Below are 13,799 nucleotides of genomic sequence, written 5' to 3'. Positions count from 1 at the left end.
AGCACTCTTGTACTGCAACCAAATCCCAGTCCTTGCCCTTGTTTTAGACACGTAGAGCCCTTCGGACCCTCTCACAGCAGCAACTTCCGTCACCTGGACCTGGTAGTTCGGGCTCGTGTCCAAGCGGGCTTTGCACCTGGAAACTTCCGGGCTGACGTCATTACGCAGCCATGCGACCTCATAGTTCAAGAGGCATGTGATCCGGCGCCGCTTGCGGGAAGCCCCAGTGGCCTAATGGATAAGGCACTGGCCTCCTAAGCCAGGGATTGTGGGTTCGAGTCCCATCTGGGGTGAGGTGGCTTAACCACTGCGTGTCGCTTTTGCATCTCTACCTTTTTAAGGTAAAAAACTCATGAGGCACATTTTCTCTTTTTAAGACCATTTGTGTGTGTGCGGGTGTATGTGTATGTCTCTGTTGCAATTAATTTGCCCTTTCTTTTTGATCGAACCTGACTATACTTTTAAAGGTAAACCGTTATGACGGAAAATGGTTCCCCACTTCTTGTTGCCTCTTCGGGTTGGCATCTAAACAGACAACGTGGTGAAAGGGCTCTGCAAGCTACAAATCTCTGTGCAAAAGAAGCGAGCGTGTTCTGTGTGAGTCCACCGCTATAAAGTTAAAATCAGGCAACACCTTAGCCCGTCCCTCCCTGCCCCCTAAACCCTCCACGGGAGACGGGCAGGCGGTGTGTGGCGCCGCCCACCCCCATGCCCTCAGTCCTGGTGTGGACTCTGTCTCCCTTGAGACGGCACCCACCACACTGCCCTGTGCTAGGGCCAGGAGGGGTGCAACGAAGCTCGTGTGTACAGCACGCGCATTGGACAGTGGGGATAACTGCCCATCTCTTGAGTATACCCAAGTCCCGCGGGGAGAAGATGGCACGCTCACATCGGGTGATCCCAGGAGTATTTAAAAAGGGATTCGTGGGTAAACAACAAGGTCCTACTGTATAGCACAGGGAACTATATTCAATATCCTGTGATTAAACCATAATGGAAAAGTGTTAAAAAGAATGTGTCTATGTATATATAATATATATATCTGAATCACTTTGCTGTACAGCAGAAATTAACACATTTAAAATCAACTATACTTCAATAAAAAATAAATAAAATAAAAAGGGATTATCTACTGTATAACATAGGGAACAATACTCAATATCCTGTGATTAAACCATAATGGAAAATAATATTAAAAAGAATGTGTGTATATATATATATAACATGTATATATAATATGCATATCTGAATCACTTTGCCGTATAGCAGAAATTAACAACATTTAAAATCGACTATATTTCAATAAAAAAATAAATAAATAAAAGGATTATCGGGGAGATGTACATTTATGATTTTCACACTCTCGTGTGTGTGTGTGTGTGTGTGTATATATATATATATAATTATCCTTTGGTAAAATGTTTAATTTTTGTTTCAACTGTACTTTTCTGACCAGGGATGATTTTTTTTTTTTTTACCTTGAAGCCCTGAGGAGCTATGGGTGTGCATCCAAGTTGACTATCGCACTGTGTGCCCTTCGGGGATGCTGTATTTACTCGGGGAGAGGCTGTATTGTTCATCAGGTTTTCATAAGTCCTTGACTCAAAAAAGTTTAAAAACCACCATTCCTTGTACTTTTGTAGAAAGAAATAACAAACTAGAAGTACAGAATCCCCCTCTCCCTTCTCCAGAGTCGTCCAGAATTCTTCCTGCGCTCTCTGCTCTAAGCCAGCCTCCAAGTTTTAGGGATGATACTTTCCAGCTCTCTCTGGCTCCCAAGCCCTGCCGCGTGGCTGCAGCATCACAGGCCTAGCCTGCAAAGCTGGGGCTACCGCTAAAACCATCCTCCAGGCCCTGCGTCCAGGGAGCCAACATTCAAGTGAGAGAAAAGACAGTAAACTAATGCCAGGAGGATTTCAAAATAAAGAGGGTGATGGGAAACTATTAGTTGAGTGGTCAGAGAAGGCTTCTGGGTACAGAACGGCAAAGGTACCATTGGTAATCTCGTCACCTTCAGAGGACTTCCTTAATATCTTGGGTGACACACTACCTACTTCATGGGGTTATCGTGAGGAGTATTTATGCTCAGTGATTAGAACAGTCCCTGGAACGTAGTGTGTGCTCTGTAAGTCATGGTCATCGCCATTTACTATGATACTAGCTTGCTCCATTATTCAAGGTTTTTGTGTGATACTCTCCTACCAGACGTGAACCCCTGAAGGCTCAAATATCATCTTACATCTCTTCTCTTTCATTCATAAGGAATTCATATTAAGATTCTTCTAAATGCCAAGCACAGTGCTAAGCCCTGGGAAATATAAATATGACTAAGGTATAGTACTGGTACTCAACAGAGAATCTTCTAGAATCCTCTAGATTTTCCTAACCTTCTAGGATGACGAACCGGAATCGCAAATGTCTGAAGGTAAGGGGCGCGTGAGAGGGGCAGTTAGCAATCTGCTATGGCTATAATGGAGGAAGGAGAGCAATGTACGAAGAGAGAACCCTGGAGTAAGGAAATTTACATTTGATCTTGCGGGCAGAGGGTTTTAAGCAGAGGAGCAAAATAACTATACTTGCATTTTGAAAGATCCCCTTGGCAGCATGGTAAAGAATGAATTAGAGGGCTTCCCTGGTGGCGCAGTGGTTGGGAGTCCGCCGGCTGATGCAGGGGACACGGGTTCGTGCCCCGATCCGGGAGGATCCCACATGCCGCGGAGCGGCTGGGCCCGTGAGCCATGGCTGCTGAGCCTGCGCGTCCGGAGCCTGTGCTCCGCAACGGGAGAGGCCACAACAGTGAGAGGCCCACGTACCGCAATAGAAAAAAAAAAAAAAAAAGAATGAATTAGAGGGACTTTCCTGGTGACGCAGTGGCTAAGAATCCGCCTGCCAATGGTAGTGAGACACGGGTTTGATCCCTGGTCCAGGAAGATCCCACATTCCCTGGAGCAACTAAGCCTGTGCACCACAACTACTGAGCCTGCACTCTAGAGCCCGTGAGCCACAACTACCGAGCCCATGTGATGCAACTACTGAAGCCTGCGCGCCCCATGCTCTGCAACAAGAGAAGCCACTGCAATGAGAAGCCCGCGCACCGCAAGGAAGAGTAGCCCCTGCTCGCCACTAGAGAAAGCCCGCGTGCAGCAATGAAGACACAACGCAGCCATAAATAAATAAATAAATAATTTTTTTTAAAAAAAAGAATGAATTAGAGACAACCTTGTAAATCAACTACACTCCAATAAATATTAAAAAAAAAAAAAGAATGAATTAGAGGCAGGTGAGGGTGCAGGCAGAGAGACCCCTTAGGGAAAGATGTATGGTTCAGGGAAGAAATAAGCAAACCATGAATGGAGGCGATAGCAGGGACACCAAGAGGAGGGAAGTAAAACAGATGTTCAGGAAATGGAACCTGTGGATCTGGTTCCTAACTGCTGTGGGATGAGGGAGACAAGGAGCCCAAGATGGTGCCCAGGATTTTGGGGGACAGTGGTGCCACCCCCCAAGACAGATGGGGAAGCCATGAGTTCAGGGCTGATTATCTCAAGTTGAAGATGCCTGCAGGATCCCCACTCCCCGCCCCGCCCCACCCAAATCTATCCATTGTTTTCATTGTAGTTTCTGGTTTCTGCTTTGGTGTTTGAAAAATTCTCTCACCTGAAGCTTATATAAATATTCACCTACAATTTTTCCTGTTGTTTCTTGTGGTTTTTTTTTTTAACATTTACATCTGTAACTGGAATTTATTTTTAAGTGTCAAGTAAAGATCTGTTCCTGTTTTACAAATATTTAAACACTTAGATCAGTGCCTTTCCTCAATGATTCAAAATGCTACTTAAATTATTTAGTAAATACTTATATGCATATACCTTGAATAACGCAGGTGGGGTGGGGGGGGTGTTAGGGGCGCCAAGCTTCAGCTTCAACCAACCCGGATCATGTAGTCCTGTAGTGTTTACAGTTCAAAAAATCTGCGTGAAAGTGAGCTGCAATTCAAACACTGGTTGTACAGGGGTAAACTGTACTTAATCCTAATACAGTATGGACTTTTCCTGAACATTCTGTTCTTTTCCATTGATCTAATTATTCTTTAGCTTTTTTTTTTAAAGTCTTTATTGAATTTGTTACAATATTGCTTCTGTTTTATGTTTTAGTTTTTTGGCCCCAAGGCATGTGGGATCTTAGCTCCCCGACCAGGGATTGAACCCACACCCCCTGCATTGGAAGGTGAAGTCTTAACCACTGGACCACCAGGGAAATCCCTATTCTTTAGCTTTTTATGATACTTAATATGAGAGTATTAACTTATAACCCAATTTATTAATTTTTTCAATATTTTCTATTTTTCTTATCTATATCTTCTGATTCTTTTTCTGTAATCAAAATGTATTGTGTAATGAAATGTTTTTCTACGACACAATTTAATGCCATCAGTTTGCTTTGTTTTAATATGAAATGTTCATATTATTTTTTCTTCCAAACATTCTGTAATTACATATTTAATTTCTCATTGATCCAAGATTTAGGAGAGTTTCAGTTTCCAAGTGGCTGCATTTCTGTATTGTTTTGTGTTATTGTAGTTTATACTGTGCGTATTAATTGTTGGTTGTCTAATGTTATCGGTTTCCAGTTATTCTGTTAGTATGACATAGAATTTAGTATATAAGCTATTGAGTCTTTATTATAGTTTGCTCTAGTCTCACTTGTCTTGCAAATGTCAAAAATAGAAAGGTATGTTAAAATCTTTAAAAGTTATGTTTCTAGAAATTTCTTTTCAACTTTTTTGCTTTATATGGTTTTAATGTTATTTTTTTCAGTACATCAAGGTTCCAATCATTATTTTTTTCATGTGAATGGTTTCCTTTATTAGTTAAGAGCTGCGTTTGGCCCATGTCATGTTTTTGTCTCGATTTCTACTTTGCTAGATAGTAATATTATAAATCTACATTTCTGCCCATGCTTTAAAAATTCTCATGAAAAATTTCAAACATTCCCAGAAACTGAGAATAGTAAATGAACCAACCTAGATCCATCAGTTATCAAGATTTTGTTGCATTCACTCTATTAATCCCTTTTATCTTTTTCGTTTCCTTAAGTATTTTTTTAAAATCATTTATTTATTTATGGCCGCATTGGGTCTTCGTTGCTGCGCGCGGGCTTTGTCTAGTTGCAGTGAGCCGGGGGCTACACTTTGTTGCGCACGCAGGCTTCTCATTGTGGTGGCTTCTCTTGTGGAGCACAGGCTCTAGGCATGAGGGCTTCAGTCCTTGTGGCTCGTGGGCTCTAGAGTGCAGGCTCAGTAGTCGTGGCGCACGAGCTTAGTTGCTCCGCGGCATGTGGGATCTTCCCGGACTAGGGCTTGAACCCATGTCCCCTGCATTGGCAGGCAGATTCTTAACCCCTGCGCCACCAGGGAAGCCCTTTCTTAAGTATTTTAAAGCAATCCCAGACATCACATCGTTTTATCCCTACATACTTCAATAATCATCTCTTAATTAATTATCTTTTTACAGTTGATTGGTGCAAATCAGGATCCAAATAAGGTCCAAACACACAGGATTTGGATGCCGGGTCGCTTTTTAATCTAAAGCTGCCCCACCTTCCCTCCTCTCCTGCCCCACGCCATTGACATGTTGAATAACAAAAGGTCAGATTTCCTGTAACATGTCCCACATTTTGGAGTTATCTTCTTTGTGGTGTCATTTAACTTGTTCTTCTATCCCAGATATTTCTTCTAAATTGGAAGTTACTTTTAATGCCTTGATTTTTAAATCCAGGTTCAACATTTTGGCAAAAATACTTTCAAATGGTGCTGTGTAGTTAATATGTCAGAAGGTACATAATATGGGCTTGGCATCAGGAGGTGACAGCCTGATCACTGTCAAGTGCTTCATCAGACTTTCATATTATGGTCTCATCCATTAATGATCTTTGCCTGAATAAACTACAGTTGACCCTTGAACAACCTGCGGATTAGGGTTGCTGACCCTCCTCTGTCAAGTAATCTAAGTTGACAGTTGGCCCCTACCCACCCACAGATTCAACCAAGCTTGGATTCAACCCACCTTGTATGGTGTAGTTCTGTAGTATGTACTTATTGAAAGAAGTCCACATATACATGGACCCATGCAGTTCAAACTCGTGTTGTTCAAGGGTCAACTGTATTTCATTAGGGATTACAAAATAGTGCTTTTTCCAATGTTGCTTTCTTTCCGCATAGTTTGTAAAGCACTTTCTATCATTAACTAGGTCTATTAGTTTATCCTGAAATACCATTGTTTAAATTAAAGCAGGATAAATGCATATTTTTTTTTCCTTCAATGCCGGTTTTTAGAGTAAGGAGTTGGAACCCTTGATATAGCCAATGTATCCTTCTTTAACTTTTTCTTTGGCCACGCCTCTGCTTGTGGGATCTTAGTTCCCCCACCAGGGACTGAACCCAGCCCAGCAGTGAAAGCACCGAGTCCTAACCACTGCACCACCAGGGAACTGCCTTTTTTTTTTTAAAGGATGGACAGCTTGTAGTTGGATTTTAGCTGACCCAGTTTGAATTATTGTCTTCTAATAGGGGTCTTTACTGATCCATAATCATCCTAAGTGTGTTTGGTTCTGTATTTATGCTACTTACGTTTTCGCTGATTTCTTTAACTTTTACCATATAGGATGTACTTTTCTCTCTTGTGACTTGAAAAGCATAATCCTATTTTACTAGTGATAATTTTTAATGTAAAATCAATGCATGCTCAATGCAAAAACTTCAAATGATTCAGGATATAAAACTTAAAAAGTGCCCCAATCCTTCCTAAATGCCTTGGACTGAGAGCACGTTGTCAGTTTTTCACTGTTGTTTCTTCCTGAGTCTTCCAAAGGCTCTCCCTCAAGTGCTAGGGACCCCTCCCTTTATGTTACAAAACTTTCATAGGACTCATGTTGCTTCTTCCCTTGAACACACGTTCTAACCACACTCCAAAAGCAAACTCAATGGCTTTTTCTAAGATTCCCATGTTTTCACTTGTCTGAATCCCTGTATCTTCAGCTGGATGGCTGGGTGCCAGTTCAATGATTCACAGCCTGGGGGGAGGGAGCGAAGGGTACTCGTTTTGTGCATTGAAGTCCATCTGGCAGAACTACTGCTGAACATCAGATTATGTTACGACTAAAGCAGCTCTAAGTGGAACATGCCTTGCTCCTCAATTACAGTTTACCTTCGGCCTAGCCCCTGCCCTACAAATTAGAGGTGATAGTGCCCCAGGCTTCCTCTGCTTATGTCCTTTAAGACTACATTACTTTTTTGAGCGTTATCAGCAACTGTTGATCTTCTCCAGTAAATTCTGGAATCTCTGGCAGAGGTGTCACAAAATTATTGGCCTGTGCACATTACCCTTCCCCTGGTAGGTTTTTTTTTTTTTTGGTCTTCATTGCTGCGCCTGGGCTTTCTCTAGTTATGGTGAGCGGGGGCTACTCTTTGTTGCGGTGCGCAGGCGGTGGCTTCCCTTGTTGCGGAGCACGGGCTCTAGGCGTGCGGGCTCAGTAGTTATGGTTCGCGGGCCCTAGAGTGCAGACTCAGTAGTTGTAGCGCACGGGCTTTGTTGCTCCGCGGCATGTGGGATCTTCCGGGACCAGGGCTCAAACCGGTGTCCCCTGCATTGGCAGGCGGATTCCTAACCACCGCGCCACCAAGGAAGCCCCTCGGTAGGTTTTTCCTACAGGATTTAAGCCATATCAAGCCATGTCAAGCCAGATGCCTTTGCTTAGATCACTTTCTTACCAAGAAACTTCCCAGGTTACCTCATTTAATTCTCATTACAATCGTGATGTTTGTAAATGAGAAAAGGAAAGTCCCGAGATGGTAAACGATTAGTCTAGAACCAGCAACTAAATGGCCAAGGGCAGGCATAAGCAATAGGCATACCAGGTCCTCTGACTTCAAGGGCAATAGAACTTTTCCCACCACCTCATCTTTTTTTTTTTTTTTTTTGCGGTACGCAGGCCTCTCACTGTTGTGGCCTCTCCCGTTGTGGGGCACAGCCTCCGGACGGCTCAGCGGCCATGGCTCACGGGCCCAGCTGCTCCGCGGCATGTGGGATCTTCCCGGACTGGGGCACGAACCCATGTCCCCTGCATCGGCAGGCGGACTCTCAACCACTGCGCCACCAGGGAAGCCCCCACCACCTCATCTTACTTTAAACCACCTACACTTCCTGGCATTGCTCAGGAGTCCTGCTAACTACAATCAATACTAGGATCTTTTTTTTTTTTTTTTTTTTTTTTGCGGTACACGGGCCTTTCACTGTTGTGGCCTCTCCCGTTGCGGAGCACAGGCTCCGGACGCGAAGGCTCCGCGGCATGTGGGATCTTCCCGGACCGGGGCACGAACCCGTGTCCCCTGCATCGGCAGGCGGACTCTCAACCGCTGCGCCACCAGGGAAGCCCTAGGATCTTTTTTAATGAAACAATGGAATTAAAATAATTTCCTACGTTCATATACAAAGCTATAACAGGTTTTAACTTTGTGACAAAATTTCTTTTCATACCACATTTAAACTGAAGAGCTGAAGCACAGAAAAGTAGATCCCTGCTGCTACTCGCCCTGCTGTTACATCTGCATGTGACTTACTCATGGACACGTAGAAGGAAGCACTCCCTAGGAATCAATGGTTTGAAAGCAAAGAGAAAGTTCAAGGCAATCAGTAGATAATGATTCCTCTTTACCATATTCCATTGAAAAACACTGTCATCGACCCTACTGTTATTTGTTAAGATTTCAGCAGCCCTGGGGGCTCAGCAACTGGCTCCTACAGGCCCTCACCATTAGGCAACAGCACACACCTATAGGTACACCTTTCCATTTTAACAAAAACTCCGCTCCCAGTGAGGTAACTCCAGAGTTTAACTACCTCAACCGCAAAGGAGCAGACACACACAGCACTATATAATTATTTTTAATGTCCAGAGTTTATAATTCAAGGGCCAGAGCTTTCTCCCAGACTCAAGTTTATAATTGCTCAATTGGCTGGTGAGGCCAGTAGGGATACTTCTTCTTATCTAATTTGGTGTCTGGGAAGACTTCATTCAAGTCCTCAATGGTCATCTGATCAAATGGAATGATGTTCTTCATCTTCTCCAGCTAGAAAAAGACGGGAACTGTGTTAAGATAAATAGGGCTGCAGAGATGCAAAAAAGAAACCAAGGCAGGTTACCCCCACTAGGTGAAAGATGTGTGGCCGTGAAAGAGGAAATATAAGCAAAGGCCTAGGCTCATCCTTACCTCTTTCTTGTATTCCTCAATCCTGGTCTTAGAGAGAGACAAAAACTCAGCACAAATTTTCACCTTTTAAGAGAAGGGAGAAATTCTGTTTACAGAAACGTCATCACACAGTATGTCCTCCCCTGCTGGTTTCTTTCACTCACATAATTATTCTGAGGTTCATCCATGTTATTGCGTTTATTAATAGTTCATTCCTTTCTATTGATCCTTTAAAGTCACTCCACCTTAACCTTACTAGGAAGAAACAGAATTAAGAGAATTTTAGAATAAATAAGAGCCTCCAATACTTACATCTTTTTCTTCTTCAGCATCCACCTGGGCAGTATATTTATCCTCCGGCACAGGAACCTTCAGGGCATTAAACTACAAAACAGTGACAGTGAGTTGTCGTTAATATAACCAAGAGCCCCCCAAAAGGGCTCAAAGCTGCTAATCGTAATAGAGCGTATAAAAACACATTCTCCGTTCAGGGAGGAAACCAGCATGCATCTAGGGCGTCGTAGTGGAAAGAGTATTAAACTACCAAGGGAAGCTCAAGGTTCTTCTCTGCCCCATCACTAACTAACTGGAGACCTTGGACAATTCTTTATTACAGTGAGCTTCAGTGTCTTCACCTGATAAAGAGAGTTGGACTTGATGACCTCAAAGAACCCTGCAGTTCTAAAGAAATTCTGATCTGTTTTTTCTTTTAAGAATTCTGCATTTTATTGCACTCAAATAGCATTGAACAGAAGACGTTTACATTATTTTTAGAAAATCCACTGATGTTGCCCAGCTTGGCATATGTTTGTAAAAGACAAGGCTCATTCATTGAGATATTTGGAATTGGAACGTATTTGACGTTGACCACAGCATAATGAATCCTCAGTGTCCAGAGTTCTAGAGATGATTATATACAAAAATCCAGAAAAATTTACTTTACACATTTATCAGTTCTATGTCACTCCTAAGTTTCCCTAAAAACATATGGCTTTATAAAAAGTAGTGTTCTAGGATTTCCCTGGTGGCACAGTGGTTAAGAATCCGCCTGCCAATGCAGGGGACATGGATTCAATCCCTGGTCCGGAAAGATCCCATATGCCATGGAGCAACTAAGCCCGTGCGCCACAACTACTGAGCCTGCGCTCTAGAGCCCATGAGCCACAACTACTAAAGCCTGCATGCCTAGAGCCCTTGCTCCGCAACAAGAGAAGCCACCGCAATGAGAAGCCTGCGCACCGCAATGAAGAGTAGCCCCCGCTCGCCGCGACTAGAGGAAGCTCGCGCGCAGCAGCAGAGACCCAACACAGCCAAAGAAACGTAGTGTTCTATAATTCACGATAGAAAGTAAGAGCTTTATTAGATGTTGAGTAGCAACTCTGTATTACCCAGATCACAGGTTTAGAAAATTATTGTGTTTTTTCTAATGTATTACTTTGGGTTTCACTACACTATGGTTCAGCATTAATTACTACAGTGTAACAACGCTCTCCAATGATAAATATATAAAATCTCTTTGATTTTCATCTTTTTTAAAAATTTATTTATTATTATTATTTTTTTTGGCTGCACCACACGGCATGCAGGATCTTACTTCCCTGACCAGGGATTGAACCTGTGCCCCCTGCAGTGGAAGTACAAAGTCCGAACCACTGGACCGCCAGGGAAGTCCCCTGATTTCTCTTTTAAAAGAAACCGTAGTGGACTGGCGTAAGTCATGTTTGCATAATGGAGATGGAGGAGATGGTCTCCTTAGAAGACAGCTTAGTGTTGTGGCCCCAGCACTTAGCACTGCACCTGGCACAGAGTGGGCCCTCAATAAGCAACTGTTGAATCAACAAACTACAGATGCTGAAATTTAACATCAGAAGAGGATAGGTGAGCAAGAGGTCACAGCTCCAAGGGACATTAAAAAAGACAGCAGAGAAAAGAGGAAAACAGTAAAAGGATAGAAAAATAATGTTACGTTTGTTCTAAAAGGAGACAGGTGGGGAGCTAAGAAGGAACTCAAGAGTTGGCCAGAAACATCCAACTCAAGAGCCCTCTGGCTCCCAGGTTAAGGCTCTGCCATACCGTTTCCTTGGATAAGAAACCAGCTGAATGAAGAGACCCTGAAGTCTCTGCACCTATTTACCATTTAAATCTATCATCACAAGACCTCTGGCCACACCCATCTCTCCTGAGCCTCCTTTGGATTCTGGGTGTTAATTCCACCCCTCTTTCCCCCCTGTCATCCTGCATGTGTAACTGTCCACTGTCCTGCTCCCCAAGCAGGACGTGTTACAAGACCAGAACTTTAGTTGCCTGAAGTCTCACCTTCTTCTCAAAGTCATCCACCAAGCCAGCCTTTGCCACACTGGCCTTGTAGTAAGCCCAGTCGATGGCAGGTGGCTTCTCAGGCAGAGCGGCCAACCTGATCACGTAGAAAAGCAAAAGTTAAGATTGTTCCATGAGCAACAAAAAATTCACACAGCAATTTCCCTGTTCCTTATTCCTATGGCCTGGGGCTATCATCACACTCTTCCCTTGGAGGGAGATCAAAGGAATGCAAAAAAATTACTTGTATTTGGAAAATGCATGGATTTCTTTATACTTTCTGCCGGAAGAACATCAAAAATTCATGTGCAATTCCAAAGCACATTTTGTTTCCACATTAAGTGACAGGTTAAGAGGCTCCCTCTCAGCAAGGTACTGACCTGGAGGTGAGGATCTCATTCCAGGATTTCAGGGAGTTAGCAACAGCCTTCTGGTTGGGGGGTATGATCTCCCCAAAAGCTACCCAGTCAATGGCTTTTAGAGCAAGTTTCCGTCCAGCCATCTGGAGAGCCTAGAAAATAAAACTGGTCAGATCAAAACAGGACTCTTGGAGAGGATCGTCTGAAGGGCATCTTAGAAACATTCAGGTATTTCAGAAATAGATCAGCATCATATGTGTGGGTATATCTGTCAACTAAAGGAATTAGGATTACTAAATCAGAAAGAGGACAATTTACCTTTTCAAATTCAAGGTGTGCAACCTGGCATATAAATATATTCTCTCCCCACTAGATGGTCCTCCCCCTATTCCCCAATTCCTAACCTATCAAAGCCCAGTTCTCTAGTGTCTGCACTCCATGTACCTTTGGAAATACTGGTAATGCAACAGTCATGCATTACATAAAATAATTTAAATGCATTTCCACTCAGTTTGCGTTTTATTCACTGATTCTCCAGTGCATAGAACCTGACACATACCCCCATTTCAACAAGGCTTAGTTAAATAGGGCAGACTCTCGACCAAAATTTCCTCACCTGAAAAATGGGGATAATAGCCCTGCTTACCTAAGAAGGCTGTTAAAAATATCAGATGTAATTGTGCACATCAATTTGCTCTACAATCTTATACAAACTTAAGGGGCTCTCTACCCGCTCCCTGTCAGATTAGTAATACACCTGCACCTTCCTATTCATGTCTGATGATCCCCTGCAGTGTTAGCACAAACCCTGAGTATACTGGCAATACGCTTAAAAAAGGTATTCAATACATGTGTGAATGTGAGAGAAGATGGAAAGTGATTACAGCCATTTTTTTTAAAACCAGGATAGAATATGGGAAAATAGTCAACTTAAACTAAATAAGATCAATGTCAAACATTAGGAAAAAGACTGAAATGTCAAAGGTCTTTACAAGTTATGGGCTGGATTACAAGGAAGATGGAAGAAATCTTCCCCAGGATCTCAAGACACGTATCCAACACCTGCCGCTTCCTTTCACTCTCAGGATAGCTTATGTTTCCTGGAGTGGAGGTGAGGGGCATCTCTTTAAATACACCAGAGAAATAAGTGCCCTTACAGAGACTTTTCCAAGCACAGAAGATAGGGTTCATAAATGGATTGCTGTCTCTTATCTACTGCTGAATCCCCAGCGCCTAGAACAACAGATCTTGCACAGGAGGTGCTCAGTGAATATTTGCTGAATCGGTAAATGAACCCTGCACTTGAGAAGCTCTGAAAGCTCCACACGCTCGAATGCTGAAACCTTCAGGAGGGAAGGGCACAGCCCTCCAGCCTGCTGGGTGTCACTCAGCAAGCTAAAACGATCTCCCGGCAACGTTTCCGCAGTCTCCAAACCGGACTACTGAAGTCGGCCAGGCTGGGGTCGGGCTGGACGAGACAAGGTTAGTGGAAGTGCCTAAGTCAGACGCGGCAGGGTCACAGACTGGCCCCTGCGACCTCGCGCTCGGGGGAAGGGAAAGGAAGGGAGCGCGGAGCAGCAGCTACAGCCGGGACACTGCCAGCAGGGCAACCGCAGGGCCCGGCGTCCTCGGTAGGGGCGCGACAAGGGTCGGGCCGAGGTTTGCAGGCGGCAGAGCAGAGGAACCCCCTGGGGTCGGACCTAACGCCCCAAACCTCACTCACCTTCACCGACCCCAGCGGCCCACAGTCCACAACACCAAAGAACGGAAATGGATCACCGGATATCCTCCCCTCAGCCAGCCCCAAAGCCAAGGGGGCGGGCCCTATTTCTCAGATCAGCCAATGGTGATGGGGGCTGGTTCCGGAAGTCCCGTCC

At 43.9% G+C, this 13,799-nt stretch overlaps 1 protein-coding gene across 1 annotated transcript; it reads right to left on the bottom strand.

Annotated features, from left to right (window-relative positions):
• Positions 1–8,930: 8,930 nt before the first annotated feature.
• ATP5PD (ATP synthase peripheral stalk subunit d) lies at positions 8,931–13,707 on the bottom strand. Its single transcript, XM_079905990.1, has 6 exons — positions 13,646–13,707; positions 11,944–12,074; positions 11,564–11,660; positions 9,560–9,631; positions 9,269–9,331; positions 8,931–9,127 (listed from the first exon to the last, which is right to left on the bottom strand). Exons 2-6 carry the CDS (start codon positions 12,063–12,065, stop codon positions 8,996–8,998), a joined length of 486 nt encoding a protein of 161 aa, XP_079762116.1. The 5' UTR covers positions 12,066–12,074; positions 13,646–13,707; the 3' UTR covers positions 8,931–8,995.
• Positions 13,708–13,799: the final 92 nt, after the last annotated feature.

This window comes from Stenella coeruleoalba (assembly GCF_951394435.1).
Source record: "Stenella coeruleoalba genome assembly, chromosome: 19".
Taxonomy (NCBI): domain Eukaryota; kingdom Metazoa; phylum Chordata; class Mammalia; order Artiodactyla; family Delphinidae; genus Stenella; species Stenella coeruleoalba.
The sequence above is the reverse complement of the archived record's forward strand: the minus strand, read 5'-3'. Positions and strand labels throughout refer to the sequence as shown.

Coding starts and splice junctions, on each gene's coding strand:
- ATP5PD (XM_079905990.1), bottom strand. CDS start 12,065: ATGGCTGGACGGAAACTTGCTCTAAAAGCCATTGACTGGGTAGCTTTT. Junction 11,661..11,943: donor AATGAGATCCTCACCTCCAG/GTCAGTACCTTG, acceptor CTACGTGATCAG/GTTGGCCGCTCTGCCTGAGA. Junction 9,128..9,268: donor TTGAGGAATACAAGAAAGAG/GTAAGGATGAGC, acceptor GTCTTTTTCTAG/CTGGAGAAGATGAAGAACAT.